This window comes from Ischnura elegans, chromosome 9 (genome assembly GCF_921293095.1).
Source record: "Ischnura elegans chromosome 9, ioIscEleg1.1, whole genome shotgun sequence".
NCBI lineage: Eukaryota > Metazoa > Arthropoda > Insecta > Odonata > Coenagrionidae > Ischnura > Ischnura elegans.
In genome coordinates, this window is record NC_060254.1 from 114,533,108 (window position 1) to 114,551,915 (window position 18,808).

The window sequence follows — 18,808 nt, forward strand, 5'->3', positions numbered from 1 at the left end:
AATAGGTACTACGTATCGTACACGGAAAGATTAAAATATGATATTAAAAAGTGCAAAGAAAAGTATTACAGGGACCTATTTGATAGTAATGTCAATAATACCGCTGCTCAATGGCGCATTTTAGATTCACTCACGGGAGGAAAGCAAGGAAATAATAATTGTGTAAAAATTAGAACTAGTAATGGTATCATTGTCACTAAGTGCCAGGACATTGTAAACAAATTTAGTTCACATTATAGTAAAGTAATTCAAGCATTGACCCAGAACAATTATTTTGAAAGTAATACGAATAAATACAAAGAAATATTCCCAATCTCCAATTCAATTGACTCACTGGTTTTTGTTCCCACTGATGCGAAAGAAATAAGCAGCATTATTAAGGAATTAAAGTCTAAAAAATCTAAAGGTGTTGATAATATTTCTACACAAGTTATAAAAGAAGTAAATGCAAATATTTTGGAGGTCCTTGCCCATATTGCTAATCTAAGTATGTATACTGGAATATTTCCTAAACAATTAAAAACTGCAATAGTGATACCAATTTTTATAAAAGGTGATAAAATGAACGTAAATAATTACAGACCAATATCCCTATTATCTGTATTTGCTAAAATAATAGAAAAAGTTGTTAAAGTCAGACTTCTTAAATTTCTAAATCAGCATAGTTTTTTCAATAAAAACCAATTTGGATTTATGAGTGGTAAGAGTACAGAGGATGCATTATTAAAATTCTGTTCAGAGCTGAACGACGGACTGAATAAGAACTGTAGAGTTGCTGGCTTATTTGTAGACATTACCAAAGCCTTCGACAGCATTAATCATAACATGCTAATGAATCGATTATGGGAAGTGGGTATACGTGGAACCGCATATGATTGGTTTCAAAGTTATCTTTGTGATCGAGATCAATGTGTGCGTCTCAAGAATTGCTACAGTGAAAAGATTCGACTCACCTGTGGTGTGCCACAGGGTTCTGTGTTGGGACCCATACTGTTTTTAATATATGTAAACAATTTATGTGCTGGCAGGTTTAAAGGTCAATTAACGTCATTCGCAGATGACACTGCACTAAGTAACTCTGTTAATAGTGTTGATGATCTATATGAACACATACAAAGTGATCTATTAACACTCAATATGTGGTTTTCGGCTAACTATATGTTGTTAAGTGAAAAAACGAAATGTATAATGTTCAGCATGAGTAAATCTACCTCAAGCAAAAGTAAACTATACTATCAATGTGCAAATTGTATAAAAGATAATGTTACTTCCTGTGATAAATGTATTTTGATTGAACAGGTTAGTCACATAAAATATTTAGGTATATATTTTGGCCAAAATTGTAAATGGAAGTCTCACATAAATAAATTAAAATCAGAAATGATTTCTATTGTAAGAAAATTCTACTTCCTCAGATACATATGCCCTGAATCAGTGTTAAAAATGGTATATTATGCTCTCGTTAATTCAAGATTGCAATACGGAATAGCCTGCAGGGGTGGAGCATATTTTATCAACATTAAACCATTGATAGTGGCGCAAAAAAGGGTTATCAGGGTTATAACACGATCGTATAGGAAAAGCCACTCATTTCCTCTATTCAAAAAATTAGATGTCCTCCCACTAAGGCATTTATTCATTTATAAAGTCCTTAGAATATTCTATAACCGTAGTGGTGAAAAGGCCCGACCACAAAACTATGACATTAGAGCTTGGAGAAACTTCCATATACCTAGGCCGACGACTGAAATGGATCGGCAGTCATACAATTACTTAGGGCCTAAATTGTTTAGCATGTTGCCGAGTAATGTAGCAAACTCGGAAAAAAGATAGGGATTTGCATCCACCGTAAAAAAATGGCTTATGAAGTGTGAGGAAGTAGAGTTTCTACTAAGAAAGGTGGGTTAAAAAGTTTACAATAAAAGGTATGTTGTATATTCTATGTATGTAATTATGCGTTTATATTAGGGATGGGTCGAATAGTAGATTTCTCGAATTCGAATATCGAATTCGACTATCGAATTCGAATATCTAATCATTGCTCGAATATTCGAATACCTCGAATTTCGAATACCTCGAATACTAAACGATGAATGTGAAAATGTTTGACTAGGTCGCCTATGCAGCAGGAAACCCAAGATTTTGGCGAGTAATTGTGATTGCCTTCAAAGGATTCAATCAGGACAATTGCTGATTAATGGAATATTTTAATTTTATGTAAACAATAGGGTAGTTTCCTTCACTAAAGAAAACGAAGCGCAATGATTGTGATTCGTTACCCACCATTGGTGTATTCATAATATACAAATTATTTGGTTCTAGAAATACCGGTTTAGACCAAAGGCAATGGTCAATTTTATCCTCATTTGAAAAAGGCCAGATTGGCGCCCATGCGATGCCACTCCACGTGACATCACAGGGACCTAGTTTCTACACCAGAGGATAGGAGTTTTACATCGTCTGAGGTTACCAATGCATGCATGAGGCACAGAGCTCAGGGAAACATGTCCTAATAATCACTTATTAAAACTGGCTAAGGTCGGAAAGTTTTCTTCGTTTGATAAGGTATTAATAATCCTTATTTAAGCCAAGCGCTACCAGCTAGCATGGTACTCGGCTACCTGTTAGCATTCTGCGTCGTAATAGCGCTCAGAGCCTCGCCCCAAGGTCACCTCACTTGCGGCAGCGGGAACCAGAACAACGTCACGCGGAGTTTTTACCGGCAGTCATACTTACCTGTCGCGTTTTCGCGTGCTTGAAAATTTTCACTTTTAATTGAATCGCGAAAAATAGATATCGATTTATAAAACTAAAAGCATGAAATAGGTACTCCAGGAGTATTAATATTTCGATTTAGGCAATACAAAAATAATAGGATACCACCCTATTTGAGCATTACGCCAAAGCGCTAAGCCTCCGTCGTATTTCTTCATCTATCCGGTATTTATTTTCCTGCATAAAATGCTTAAATTAAGTCAGAAATATGTCGTGTTTGGTCTTATTTTTTAAATTACGCGCACATTACTAATATTTCAGTCCAATAAAAGTGTAATATCAATTGCCGAAAGTCATTGTTAGAAAACGTTTGGGCTAGTAGATGACTCATGCAGCGGTTGACCTCCAGAAATGGGGAACTTCGAAGCAGGTAAGCAGAAAAGGCCAGTGGGCGAGTAGAGGGGGGGGGGGCGTGAGACACGTTTTTATTGTTCTCGTGTAACTTGATATATTTTTCGAAGCTAAGGTCTTCGTAATACGATCCCTGCGCGAGCTGGGATCTTTTGTTTGATTTCGGAGAAGAGGAAATCGTCAGAGTGGGTTAGGCGAATGCTGAATGGAGGGGGATAGCAGATCGTGGGAAATGCGCCAATGTCACTATCCCACGACACTGAGTTCCTCCCTATGGTAGATTCATCTCCTGGGGAAGATTCAAAATAAGTGCCTGTCGTTACTAGACACAAAGGACACATGGCAAACACCTCGTCTCATTTTATCAAAAGATGGATGCAGGAAAATGGTCAGTGGGGAGAAAGAAGGAAAGGTGAAAAGTGATTCAATTATTTTCCGGTGACTTGATATTTTTTTTCGAAGCTGAGGTCTTCATAATACGATCCCTGCACGAGCCGGGACCTTTTGTTTGATTTCGGGGAAGAGGAAATCCACGGAGGGGGTGGGGCGAACGCTGAATGGAGGGGGATAGCGGATCGTGGGAAATGCGCCAATGTTGCTATCCCACGGAACTGAGGTTCTCCTGATGGGGGACACCTAGGATTTTCGGATTTTTTTCACCCGATCAATTTCGGTTCCCCTCGTCGAACTCTTTTCACCGTTCTCACCCGCGAATTTGATGTAGTTCGTCAGCTTGCCTAAAACGGTGCTGGATGCACTAAACGACTAGAGTTCTCCTCATTTTTCCGAGTCAACTTCCAACGACGTGTGAGCGACAGTGAATGACGCGAAATTCAAAGTATTCGAGGTATTCGAGACGGTACCTTTGACATAAGTATTCGAGATCTCGAATATCGAATACTTTTTAGTATTCGAGTATTCGCGGATACTATTCGCACATTTCTAGTTTATATAAGAAAAATAGTTATCCTTGTCCAAATACTTGAAATACGTTTTGTAATAATGAATGCAATCGGCAATAGAACAAATAACTGAATACAAAGAAATTTTACTTCTCATGTGTGCTAGCACCAGACCTATGTATAAAGTTTAAGATGGTAGCCCCAAAACTACTCAAAGGGGTACCTATATATTCCAAAATTATTTAAGTATGTTCTAAAATGTAATATTTGATTGTAAATGGAATAAATTATATATTATTATTATTATTATATTATTATTATTACTTAGCAAAGTATTTGGGGGTCAACATATGATTTTAACGCCACGTGCACAGTAGGGTGATCCTCATTTTTGAAGTTTTCGAATTTCTTTTGGATAACCCCCAATTTTGTTCCTCTTGGTGAGAAAATAAGTCATGAAAATTATTTTTGCAATCAGATACGGGGATAACATGCCATATCGCACTTAAAGTTTTGAAATTTTGGTATTTTTGGATGTTTTCCGAACGTAAGTGAAGATGATGCCACTCTCGGATTATTCTATCACCTTTTTGTCTTCCACATCGACTCATTAGACATTTGCAGAGTACCATCTCAAATTTCTTCCATTTCTGCCGTTTGGTTCCCGAGATATCGCACCGAGAGTGAGCATGCGCCACTACAGTCAGACACTTTGGGTGGCACGCGGGTTGCATACTCTCAATTTTGTTGATCATTCTCACTCGTTGTAAGAGCATAAAACTCATTGGATACACTTAAAATATAATCTTTAATGTTATTTTTATCACTGTTTATTACCAAAACGGGCTTAGTAGCAGTTGTTTATTCTCAATATCTAAATCTTACATTTAAGTGCGTCTGTCTAAATTCAGATAATCATTCCTGAGAGCTAACCCCCTGAATGGTATGTGAAGGTGTTTCTCCTCGCATGTATTTCTTTACCATTGTTCAAGCTCTGGGTTACAACTTATGAGGTTTTATTTCTTTGCACCAGGAAAAGGTGGGGTTAGTTGAGAGTCAATGGAAGGTGGGTCGGGGAGGAGAGGCCTTGGGTTTGTGGGATTTCCCCCTTTTGATGGATTTTCGACCATCAGAGAAAGAATAAGGTGAGGAACAGAGGGGACAATGAGGGTAGGATTACAGGAGGAGAAAGAAGGTTTGGCGAGAGAACAGGGTACAGTAGTAAATGGTCTGGGTAAATAGCATGGGTCCAGGCGTTGAGGATTTGGGCATAGGATAATGAATTCCCGGAAATGAATCCCCCTTTCTAACGAATTCTTTCCAACCCCATAAAGGAACTTTTACAGTGATATTTCCCAGTGACCATCCAACTGTGTGCATTGACATTTTCCTGGGATTTGTCCCAATCAGTGCCACTAGAGAGAAAATTCCCCGGTGATTCGTGTGCCCATTGTACCAATGCGATTCCGCAAGGAGTTTTCTTTACCGCCATTAGAGGAGAAATCTCGAGACGCGTGCCTGTTTGTTGTGCGTCTTTACGAGGAGGCCTGGATTACTGCACCAAATGCAGAAGAGGCTCCTATGCGAGAATTATTATTTTTTCAAAACTCTTCATCCTGAAGCAAAAATTGTAGAGAGAGTGAAAGGCTTTAAACAGAGACTCATAAGAGAAGCAATAGAAATATCTAAAGAGGAGAAAAACAACTTCAACAGAGACACAGGCCTTAAAATCAGCCGTACATGGCAACCCGTAATCGGCAAAAATAATCGACAACCTACTCCTCCAACCTCTCACTCCCCTCCCCCCACCACCTGACACGTATACCTATATATATCAATTTTAAATCCCACCTCTTCAGATTCCCTTGAGAAAGCGACCAGCATCGGTCCGGAAACGTTGGGGCCACCCAAAATCTGACGCGGCGACATAGCCCAAAAGTTTTAATTCAACATGACGAGCACCCGCGAAAGTTTTAACAAAGAATTACGACGCCTCTATGGGGAGGAATTGCAACATCGATCGAAGAAATTCGACAAACTCCGAGCCAAGAAGTCATCGCTTCTGTGCCAACTATCATTTCTACTACGTTGCCGAGACCAGCAGATTCTGCCAAATTTCCTGAGACTACGTCATCATCTTCGCTCTCAACGCACACCCCGGATTCTTCACAACGCCAGTAAACAATTACTACGAGCAACGATTCAAGAGACCCGCCGTGAACTGGACAACGTCGGCAAGGAACTTTTCAACATTCACATCATTCTCGCCAATGCCATGAAGAAGGAAGATTTTGAGAGGCTCGACAGGATGATGGCATCACACATGATCGCGGTAGCAGAGACTATGATGGAGAAGCAGAAGAGGAAATTTACAAGATTGGAAATTTCGCAGAAACGCTACAATCCACAATGCGAGGTAAAGGTCATCGTCAACCTCTCAAAACTTCCCCTGGACCCTGCCGCCCAGTCGATCCTTCAAAAAGGATTCAATTACGCGCTGACGCCAAAGAAAATTCCAGTAGAAGAAATCATCAGTGGAGTAGAGAGCGCCATTGGCCACTTGCCCCCCAGCGCGGCTGAAATAGTTCGACAGGACGCCTGCCGAATCCTCAGAATGAAAAGCAAAACCCAGAAGCATAATACCACCATGGCGGAGAGAGAAGCCCTTAGAAAATTGAAAGAAAATGAGAGCATCGTGATTTTATCAGCTGACAAAGGCAACGCGACGGTCGTCCTAGAGAAAGAAGACTACGACAAGAAGATGGAAGATTTACTCGCGGAAGGACCTTATCAAAAGATCGACAGACACCCAACCGCCCGATACAATGGGATAGTGAAAGAAATAATCAAGACGTAAATACCAGATCCCGCCGATAGAAGAATATTCAACCCACAGGATCCAAAAACTCCGTGTATCTACGGCCTGCCAGAAATTCATAAGGAAGGAGTGCCCCTTAGACCCATAGTCTGCGCCATTGACTCACCAGCATATAAACTAGCGAAATACCTGGCACCGATCTTACAGCCCGCAGTAGAAGACGCTAAATCTTTCGTGAAAAACTCACAACATTTTCTTCTGATCATTAGTGGCATCAAGGTCAAAGAAGAAGACATCCTAGTCAGCTTTGACGTAACATCGCTCTTCACAAATATTCCTTGTGACGAGGCGGTAAATATCATAAAAGACAGGTTCGGAGAAAACATCGTCAAGATGACAGAGATTTGCCTCAAGAGCACTTTCTTCCAGTGGAGGAATAATTTTTATCAACAGACGTCTGGAGCAGCGATGGGTTCTCCTCTCTCCCCAGCAATTGCAAATATATTCATAGAGCATAGAGAAGATACAGCCATTCAGAACGCCCCCTACAAGCCGAAGATTTTGGTCAGATATATCGACGACACTTTTATCATTTGGACGCACGGCAAAGAAAAGCTTCAGGAATTTTTTACTTATTTGAATGGGATCAACAGCAACATAAAGTTTACAATGGAGGTGGAGGAAGGCGGAAAACTTCCATTCTTAGATGTCCTCGTGGAAAAGAAGGACGGAACATTGGGGCATGCAGTGTATCGAAAACCTACAGCAACAAATCGGTACCTGCACGCATTATCTCACCATCATCCAGCACAAATAAATGGAGTAGTCAACACGTTAATTCACCGCTCCTACAAAATAAGCGACCAGAACAATTTTGCCGAAGAGAGGAAGAAGCTAGAGGCCATTCTACGGGTAAATGGATTCGACGGCAGAGTTATCTCTCGAACATTTAATAAAGTTATCAGAAAGAACAACGAGATCAAAATCAACACCACAGAAGCAGCGAACTCCTCTGTAAATGACCTCAGCAACCAGAAGAAAGCCTTCCTGCCATACATTAAGGGGACGACTGACAATAGGAAATATCCTACGCAAATTCCAGATAAGGACAATATTCTCGCCTCACGTACAGATAAAACATCTATTGAAAACCGTCAAGGATAGAACTCCACTACAAGTTGAAGGGGTATACCTAATTCCTTGCCAGACCTGTGGGAAGAACTACATCGGCAAAACAGGCAGATTGGTTAAAACACGTCTAGAGGAGCACGAGAGAGCAATTCGACTGGGGCAGTCAACGAAGTCCGCGGCAGCCGAACACGCAGAGCTGGGCCACACAATCGACCTTAAGGAAGCAAAAATTGTTGCGAGAGTGAAAGGCTTTAAACAGAGACTTGTAAGAGAAGTAATAGAAATATCTAAAGAGGAGAAAAACAACTTCAACAGAGACACAAGCCTTAAAATCAGCTGTACTTGGCAACCCGTAATTGGCAAAAATAATCGACAACCTACTCCTCCAACCTCTCACTCCCCTCCCCCCACCACCTGACACGTATACCTATATATATCAATTTTAAATCCCACCTCTTCAGATTCCCTTAAGAAAGCGACCAGCATTGGTCGGGAAACGTTGGGGCCACCCAAAATCTGACGCGGCGACATAGCCCAAAAGTTTTAATTCAACATGACGAGCACCCGCGAAAGTTTTAACGAAGAATTACGATCATACTTTGTTTAAATGAATTAGCTTAACAGATAATAGGGTGGTTTCCCATTTTTTTTATTGCCAAATCGAAAGATTATTACTCCTGGAGTACGTATTTCACACTCTTAGATTTTTAAATGACGATATCTATTTTTCGTGATCAAATGAAAAGTGAAAATTTTCAACCGCGCGAAAACACGACGGGTAAGTATGAATGCCGGGAAAAAGTCTGTGTGACGTCATTCTGGTTCCCACTGCCGCAACTGAGGTGACCTTGGGGCGAGGCTCTGAACGCTGATACTACGCAAGATGCAAGCAGGTAGGTGAGTACCACGCTAGCTGGTAGTGCTTGGCTTAAATACGTATTATTAATATCCTATCAGACGGAGGAAACTCTCCGACCTTAGGCAGTTTTAATGGGTGATTATTAAGACATGTTTCCCTGAGCTCTGTGCCTCATGCATGCATTGGTAACCTCAGACGATGTAAAAGTCCTATGCACTCGTAGAGAAACTAGGTCCCTGTGACGTCACGTGGAGTGGAGTCACGTCGAAATTTGTCAAAAGTGCAATTTTTGAACATTTATAGAAAAAAAAGTTGTCAAGTAAAAATCGTTTTGATAACAGTTTTGAAAACTATAGCAGCATGTTTATAGCCTCTAAAATTTTTACTAGCTTCACTCGTTTGGTTTAGGTTTTACAGGGGCACAAATATGGTAGTTTTGAATAATTTGACCGGTGCGCAGAATTTTTGTGTGCGCCTCATTGACTTCAAGCACTCATATCTTGGAAAATACTTGCAATGGGTCTTTAATATTTTGCATTTTTCTTAACTAAGGTTGAAACTAACAACAGGGAAAAAATTATCAAAATCTGAGATGGTGAGCGTGGGAACCCCCAAAAATTGGTTGAGTTGACATGGAATGACCCTTATGATAAATGACAAAAATGGTTGTCAAAAGCTCTTTTGATGACGAATACAATGGTTTTTGAATTATTCTGATATCTTTTCAAATAGCTTCAAAATAATCTTTATGCAAAACACGTTTTTCATCAAAATTTGCCAAACCGCTCTTTCAAAATGGCTGCCAAAAAAAGTATGGCTTGTGAATTTTTTTCACGTTTTTTTTTGTGATTTTCTACTTGTAGGGAACCAATGAGAAAAAAAATCAGGACAATTAAAAATGTCGAACAACAAATTTTATTTATATTGGGTGATTTGAAGTGGAATGGCCCTAACATGATTAATAACAGAATACCCACTCTAACTAAATTATAAAATTCGCGGTTTTTTCCACCTTTTCATGGTCTAAAAGCCACGGAAAACGGTACACGGAATTGCACAATCTGACGTGCGTGCAAAGGCGCAATCAAAATTACGTCGTGTAAAGCGGTGAATTGCTAGAACACATGCGAGAATGCGTGGATGCAAGACGGCAAAATAGCCCGTTCTAATTTTGTTCATGCATTCGCGCAATTCCACGCTATTTTAGAAATTAACGCAGCTCTAACCTGCGCAATTCCATGCCCCATGTAAAACGGCCTTAAATGTCGTCAAATTCATGTCGGTAGATAAACCATTTTAGGAAGAAACATTGATCACATAAAAATCACAGGCCACACGTTCACTAACAACATAGCAATCGCGATAAATGCTGGGAATGCAAATGCAGCAATGAAAGTGCTCGTATGACGTCGCCTATCGTTAGCATAATTCAGGTCTGGCTAAAGATCGCGAGTGAGGAAATGGAGGGTGGTGGGGAAGTGGAGAGGTGTCTGTTTCTCACCAGGGTTAATGATCACATTGGCTAAAGGTCTTTCAATCACAGCCTTAAGGCCTGTGTGTCGTCATGGCACACAGACCAATATTCGCACTTCGAATATACGTGTGCAGATAAATGCGTGGACAGTGCCTGCGAGTTACAGACCTTGAAATATGATCCATAAATCGATTTTTCTTATTATCCGTCAATCATAGTTCTACAATCAAGTTTGAGAGGTTTTCAAGGCTTCATGACAAATTTCACGGCTTTTTCCAGGTTTTTTCACGGTAGACGAAATTCACGGCTCATTCACGGGTTTAAGGTTCTCACAGTTGGGTGGGAACCCTCACTGAGCAATGCGTGGAAACCATCCCCGAGGAGAATCTGGGGTGAGAGCATAGTTTTATCGAATCGTCAATTTTCGTCGGATCTTCACCAAAATTATTACGTATACATCACTTACTTCACCTTTTAAACAATCCTAGGGGTGAGAAAAAGCACTTTGAGTACAAATAAAAATTTACTAGTTCATTACTTATCTTGGCGTCGGATGGGTAACTTATACGTCTCAGGAGCCATCATAGACGAGAAAAGACGATCGAAAACTAAACTGTGGCCAAGGTGAACAATTTATTTCGTATCAATTCAGGTGACAGGAGGAATTTGATATCACTTCAAGGGACGAATTAATGTTTTTAATACGAAAACCATTCCCCGACCCACTCTGGCATAATCTGACCCGCCCACATAATTTCGCTAATGCCGTCATAAGCCCATCTGTCGGAGTCAGTCGACACACAAATAACAATAAAAAATGAGGGCATACTCAGTGCTAAAACTTATACTGCATGTAGTTTTTTAAGTACTCAACTCAGAAACAACATTTCATTTACAAGTCTCGTTTCCTTCATAAACATTTATGGCATTAAAATGTTAGTATTGACAAATTTTTCCAGTTTTTTTTTGTGGAAAGATTTTGACCGACTGTATTTTATGATAAATTTTAAAAAAATGGTTTCCAAAAGTTCTTTTCATGATGAACACACTGGTCTTTGGAATTATTCTGATATCTTTTAAATTAGCCTCGAAATTAAACATTATGCAAAACACGTTTTTCATCTAAATTTGCCCAGCCACTCTTTTAAAAATAGCTGCCAAAAAAAAGTATGGCTTGTGAATTTTTTCAAATGTCATTTTGTGATTTTCTACACGTAGGGAACCAATGATAAAAAAATATCCTTCGAGTATGATTTGCCTTCGGCACGGCTTCTACCGTGCACTACCCAACCCACCCCTCCAGTCTTACGACCGTACACTAGGAATAGGCCAGTCATTCGCTCGGATTTTACAAAATATAGAAAGGAAAATTTGCATCCTTTGTAAGACACTTCATGCCCTGTCTATACCCAAACCCAACGGACCATGCCAAAATCTGGCATTGTTTTCGATCGAACAAAAAAATACAAAAAACTGATTCCAATACAAACTAATTTGCTCACCGTAGCAACAGTTTGTTTTCGATCATCTTTTCTTGACTAAGACGGCTGCTGTTGCATATATGTTACCCATTGGACGCCAAGATGAGTAATGAAATAGTAAATTTTTATATGTACTTGAAGTGCTTTCGCCCACCCCTAGGATTGTTTAGAATGTGAAATAAGTTATGTATTAATAATTTTGGTGAAGATCCGATGAAAATTGGTGATTCGATATAACTATACCGTTGCCGAATCTGGTTGGCTGACACCAAGCCAATCATGTGACAACCAAGGAACAATAGAAAAAGCTGGCTCACTTGATCCACTCATCATCAGCCTAGATGACGGAATGCAATTTGGGTTACGAAACGTGAGCTGTATGGAGAGAGATAACATTGATAGAATCCTGAGTAGCTTTTATTGGCCTGGATACATTCTATGTCTTATGGTTTACTTCCATTGTATAGTCAGGCTTCCCACTCTAACTACATTATAAAATTCACGGTTTAAATGTCCTCAAATTCACGGTTTGTAGATAAAGCATTTAAGGCAGAAATATTGATCACCTAACAATCATTGGCTGCACGTTAATTAAAAATATAACAAAAGCAACAGATGCCGTGAATACAAACACAACAATAAAAGTGCTATCTCTCATGACGTCACCTATCGTTAGCAAAATTCAGGTCCGGCTAAAAGGGTGTGAGTGGGAAAATGGAGAGAGCAGGGAAGTGAAGAAGAAGTGCCTGATTTTTTGCCAGGGTTAACGTCTTCCAATCGCAGGCTTAAGGTCAATGTGCTGTATTGGCACACGGACCAATTAATAGAAGCTCTTCGAATGTACGGCGCTTTTATTCTTCCTTTTTGTCTGTCTATCGTAGTTCTACAATCAAGTTTGAGAGGTTTCTAAGGTTTGATGACGAAATTCACGGCTCTTTCGAGTTCTTTTTCACGGTAGTTGAAATTCATGGCTTATTCACGGTATTAAGGTCTTCACTGTTGGGAGGGAACCCTGATAGTTGCATTTAGGTTCCCTTATGGATGCTGTACACAGTGAATTTTCAGGCCATCATACACGGTATCATGCTAGCAAAAGTAGCACATATTCTAATTTTCATTGAATGTGCATGCGCGTGACGGTTTATTCGCAAATTTTTCCGTTATACAAGGTGCATGATTTCATTTGCATGATCATTCACCGTGTAAAGCGACATTTAAAGCTTAAGTCTCATTGTAGACAATGGGTTACTTATCTACACATACCAATCTTTTGTTCCCGATGGAAACAATGAAGTCAAAGAATGATTCAAGGCCAGCCTGTTGCCCCGGAGATCCATCCTGGACCTTAAACAAAAGAAAGACACGAGTCAAATCAACTGAGGGAATCCTAAATTTAGTTTCCTTGCAAATGTGAGTGTCAATGAATTTGTTGAAGAAAATGCGATTAAAGTTTTGAACGAATCTCATAAACACAACTGCAAAGATCACTTCATGTAAGACAAAGCACACCAATGCAGCTATTATATTTTACAAAATAAGCATGCCAAATTATAGTAAGAAACCAATATTATGTCAGGAGTTATGTAAAATACAAAAAAACTTTTCATGTATTTCATTTCTGCAATGTTTTATGGAAAAAAGAATTATTTTATTTACTAAGCATTTGTGTCACACTAAAGAGTGAATATAATGGTGGAAAGTGTACAGGATCCACTCTTACTTTCTATGTTCCTAACTTTAAATAAACGACAAAGCACTCTTTACATGGGGGCTTAAGAGAAAAGTACAGCAAGTTACATTCTTCGACATAATTCATTTATTCCAGTGCATGTAACTTCAATCGAGATTATTAAAAACCAAAACAAAATGTTGAATCGATACAGTTTTTTCTTAAAAATTTGAAATTGCTGAAAATCATCAAAGTATACGAGGTTCGTCAATATTGCAGTTATCTGTTTATCAACGTTGTCAGTTGCAAACTTTAAACCCCTCGGCCTTCCGATTAGCCAAATTTTGCACCAATGACCTCGTCTCGTTCTTCAATTTTTTTCTTTGAATGCAACAAAACGCCGTAGGGTATATTACCAATAATAAAAATTAATTGTACATTATACAGAAAATGTTTTATGCTTATGCCTACTTTTGAACGATACAATCGGGCTGGCTGCAACTTTTTACTCCACTATCAGTAATTCTACGGCATTGAAGACCGGTTCACTACAAGCATTAAATTTCACGTCACCTATTCACAAATTGACAAAACGTACCTTAACGTAGAGTAGCCAATTAATAAAGCAATACACGACAAAAATATCTTACGACTACAATGTAAACATTAATATAAATAGAACACCCAAAATAAAATTATAAATAGCAGTATGCACCTCAATTGCACCCTACCTGAGACAACATAAAAAGCTATGCTTGCTTTCATTGCAAATAAAAACAATTTGTTGCCATTACCGTTGAAAATTAAATAGGTTAACACACCGATTGAGCTGAAGGCAGAAACGTCATCAATCACTAAACTGGTCTAAATATGCTCACTTGGCAGCTAAAATAATCAAATTGGCATATCATATAATGAGCTTGTTGGCATCCTATGATGTGGAGTTTTTTGTTAAGGTCATTCATAACTGTTTATAAAGATAGAGGAAGCAAATAATGCATAGCCTAAAATTTAATACAGCTAAAAAGGTTAGTTACACAAGTAAGTAAGGCTAAAGTCGCTATCGCACGAATATTGACGGAAAATCGAGTACAAAAATATAAGTTCTATTTCAGTGAGACTATTATGTCACTACATAATATGCTAATACACAATTTTGATAATGATAAAGCGGATACTTAAATCAAAATACTGTTGAAAACCACAATTACTCAAAACCGGCCGTAATATTCCGCGTCCAGGAGTAAAAATTGCCTCCTAATTAACACATATCAGAAGAAATTGAAGAAACGCCGCTACTAAGCAACTTACTCTTAGTACATGCTATCCTTCGGTTCCTCCTCCAGGAATGTCAACGCTATGAGAAGCACCCATCACAGTTGATGATAAAAATTCCTTTTGCCAATTTAACTCAGCAATTAATCATTATTTCACGACTTGTACAAAAAAATTCACCAAGGAACAGTAACCTCGATCACACGTGCCACGCACTGAATGTCGGGAGGTCGCGTGAATCATGCCCTTAGCAGACGTAGCAGCCCACACGAGAGGTCATTTGCGCAAAGACACCAACATGAAATATATTAATTTTTACAAGAAAGTATAAAAACAAGCACCCTGTCGATTTCTGAAACAACAATGCCTGTTCGCTGTCCGTTTGAAGTCTGTTGATAGCCTGTTCGAGATTAGTGAACAGGGTATAAACAGCCAACGAACAATCTCGGGTCACTCACAAGTAGGAACAACTTACGAACAGCCTACCAACAGTTTGTACTCTGTTTGCAGCTTGTTCCTTAACAGGCAGGAAACAAGCATTTCGGGAACAATAGTGAACAAGCTTTGAACAGGCAGGGGCCGGTTGGTAGTATGTTTCACCGAACAGGGAATGAACAGACAACAGTGAACAAACACTAAACACCCTATCGATTTACGTAAAAATAATGCCTGTTCGCTGTCGTTTGGAACCTTTTGGAGATTTTGAGAACAGATTATGAACAACGTACGAACAATTGTTTCAAGTTTCGGAATTTGGACAACAATTTGGATTAATCCAAATTTAATTGAGTACAAGGAAGTTTGATTGAATCCAAAGAAAATATCATATCTACTTAAACAGTAATTATACACGGTTGAATTCATTATCACGATTACCATCAACCGCGGATGACGGTTATTGAAGTGAGCACGCAAATTATATTAGCTATCCGCTCGGCTTACGCACGTTAAATACTTTACTTCGCCAATTACAGGCAAGGGCCGTATGTTTCAGCCAAAGAGTATGTACTCTGTGGTTTCAGTGGACTGGGAACGAACAGACAACAGTGAACGGACAGTCAACAGGCAAGGGCCGGTTCATTGTCCGTTTCACGGTACAGGGTACGAACAGAAAACAGTGAACAGCTAGTGAACAGGTTCTCAACAAGGACGGAAAGATAGCGTGGTGCTGCTACCTACCTATAGAAGATAGCAAACGCAAACAATGACGCCAATAACCGATACCGTTATCCGGACAGTTTACGAGCACATGGTCGACTGTGTTGTGGTGAAGTTGTTGGTTGCGGAGAAAACAGTTATTTATTTGAGTATTATTTAACCTGTGCTAAATGCCCGCAGTGACGAATTAAGTAATTCGGGCATCCATTCAGTGATAGTGAAAGTCGTGAAGTGATATTTGTTCTTGAGTGTGTTTATTTAATAATTTATTGTGTCTCTTAAGTTTTTGAGCAAGTACTGAGATTTGTATTGTATTTGTATTATGCGTATGTGCGTTACGTCGCCAATAAGAACCGACAAACATTGTCAGAGGACTGTCTTTCTTGTAGGTTTGTTTGTGAGAAGTGAAATCATCGTGTTCAAAAATATTCTTTAAAGGCGTGTTTCTCTTTTAAAATCACACGTATTATGTTGACATAGTGCAGAATCCGAGTTGTATTAATTTAAGGAAGTACATATTTCTTTGATGAAGGCATGTGAAATATTTTGTTGGTGTAGTGGTTGTTCTGTTAATGATGACAAAGCTTGCTTTTCTACAACTATTCAAGATGTTTATAACTATAATGGAATATGTGGAAAAGCACAATAAAAGTTTTTCTTACAATCATTCAAATGAATTTCAACTTTTAATTCTATTTTAACATAAATTATCTCTTGTCTATTATGCCCAACTTAGCAACAGTGAACAGGTAAGGAACAAAGTATGCGCATAGGGAGAGAACAGACAAATAACAGTCTTCTCACAGACAAGGAACAGACAAGGCGTTCCAATTTACATTCTACGAACAGTCGCCTGCCTGTTCTCTCTTGGTCAAGGTACAGGGAACTAACAGCCGAAGAAAACAGGCAATGAACTGACAGCGCACAGTCCCCTGCCTGTTCATTGTCTGTGGTCCAACAGGTTAGGAACAGAGAATGCCGCTTTCTTAACAGGGAGGGAACAGACAAGTAACCCTTTTCTCACAGACAAGGAACAGACAAGGCGTTCCAATTTACATTCAACGAACAGTCGCCTGCCTGTTCTCTCTTGGTCAGGGAACAGGGAGCGAACAGCCAACTGACAGACAATGAACAGACTTTATTGTTACAGAAATCGACAGGGCATAATACTATATTATATTAAATTAAAAAGTGTTTAATATATATGAAATCTAAATTTATTAACGATAACAGTTTAAACTACAGATTTAATCAAATTTTATCTTTTGTGAAAAACTTAAAGAGGTGGACATTTTTATCAATGTCTATATATTTGCCTACCCTATTACATATTAAGGGCAACATCTAACGAGGCAAAATACATTTGTGCAGCTGCGATTTCATGGGTCATTTCGGAGAGGTCAATGCATTGACCTCTCCATGGAAGACTGATTCTATAGTCATACGAATTTTAAGTTTAGAACTTGAGAGAAACGATGAAAGATGAAGGTTTATTATTCCATACATTCTAAAAACCCCGTAGGCAGAAAATATATTTCCCCCTTACAAAAATGCTATTTATTTTGATGATGCTAAATTTGAGAACTTGAGCATTTTTCATTCAAAACTTTCCATCAGATACTTTAGGTGCCATATTTAATATTATAACTAGTCGAATTGATACCTTCAAAATGAAATTTTAACGTGAAACGGCTTTTATCCTTCCGAAACGAAGTATAAGGAACTTGCATTTATTTCAGATATAATCAATAGCCCCAAATTATTAAAAAATATATGTTTTCATACCTCGGTGAACGTTTTTTTTATTATTTTATGACGTGGTTTGCGATATTTAATGCATCAAAGATCACGAGAATTTTCAAATGCAAGTGAGAAGCGAAAACGCCCGATGATTGGCTGGTAGAAAAGTGACGTCATAGTTCAGTACGAGGCACGGCGGCACGGCCATAGTATAGGGGTGCTTTCCAATCACGTATCTGCGCTGATCTGTTTGAAACTGTTTAGCTCAGAGCATGTTCCAATCGCACCTGTGACGTCATCTGCGCTAAACAGATGGAAACACATCCTGCACCGTTGTTCGTCTGCGCTAGCATGTCAGTTGCATACTCGAATAAATGCGACGGCGTGGTTATGATTCATTTATTGAAGTGCAGACGTATCGGAGTGGTTCATTGTGACTTCAGGGCTATTATTTGATCTATTTCTCCTCCATTGAAAGCGATAGATTGCGTAAAGATGAAGGCAAATGGTTATTCTTAGGCTGATCCTAGCAAGCTTCCTGTTACTGATTCCATCATGATAACAGGGTAGGGGAAGGGTGGGCAAAGTGGCCACTGCGGGCATCATAGAGCATCTGGAGAGGGCGTTAGCTACCCCTCCTACGGTAGGAAAGTGAAGCCAGGGGGGCGTGGCACTTTAGCCGGTCCGCCATATTCCTTTACCGCGGGTGGAGCAGAAATACATGGTTCCTTATGGGGAATTCGTCAAAGGAAACTCCATATTTTACCTATTGACAGCCGGAAAAAGCCGTTCCCACCGATGAGGGAAGGTTATCTGTTGAATGTAAAACCGGAAAAAATGCATCTTTTGGATGAAATAAACGATTCAACCACGGTGTAGCAAATTAAAAATATGACGCACGACAAGTCATTTGCGACATTAGCAACTAATTTTCAGCTGTAAGGTGAAAAATAACTGATGAATTCATGTGAAACCACTAAGTTATAACTTGAGATGATCACAGTAGAACTTTTTAAACCAAATTCAGTTATGAAAGTAAATAAAAAAGGATAAATGGACGAGAGAGGAATGGGAGGACACTGAATGCTACGATAATAATCACGTTTAATTGCTATTGCGTGCACTACAAGATTTTATTTGGCTAATAATCCGTCAAAAATATACATAAATCGTGA

General features: G+C 39.1%; 1 protein-coding gene across 8 annotated transcripts in view; it reads right to left on the reverse strand.

Moving 5' to 3' along the window:
* LOC124165089 (Golgi reassembly-stacking protein 1-like) overlaps nucleotides 1–15,006 on the reverse strand; it is a 74,382-nt gene extending 59,376 nt beyond the window's left edge. For 4 of the 8 annotated variants that reach the window (XM_046542360.1, XM_046542359.1, XM_046542358.1 and 1 more), the window contains exons 1-2: nucleotides 14,192–14,616; nucleotides 13,055–13,135 (exon numbers count right to left, since the gene is read on the reverse strand). In XM_046542360.1, coding sequence (XP_046398316.1) covers nucleotides 13,055–13,135; nucleotides 14,192–14,203 — 93 coding nt within the window. In that variant the 5' untranslated portion in view covers nucleotides 14,204–14,616. Of the gene's footprint in view, nucleotides 1–13,054; nucleotides 13,136–14,191; nucleotides 14,625–14,671; nucleotides 14,742–14,771 lie in introns of those variants that run through there. The other 4 variants (XM_046542362.1, XM_046542363.1, XM_046542366.1 and 1 more) reach the window with 4 other exon arrangements.
* Between the last annotated feature and the right edge of the window lie 3,802 nt (nucleotides 15,007–18,808).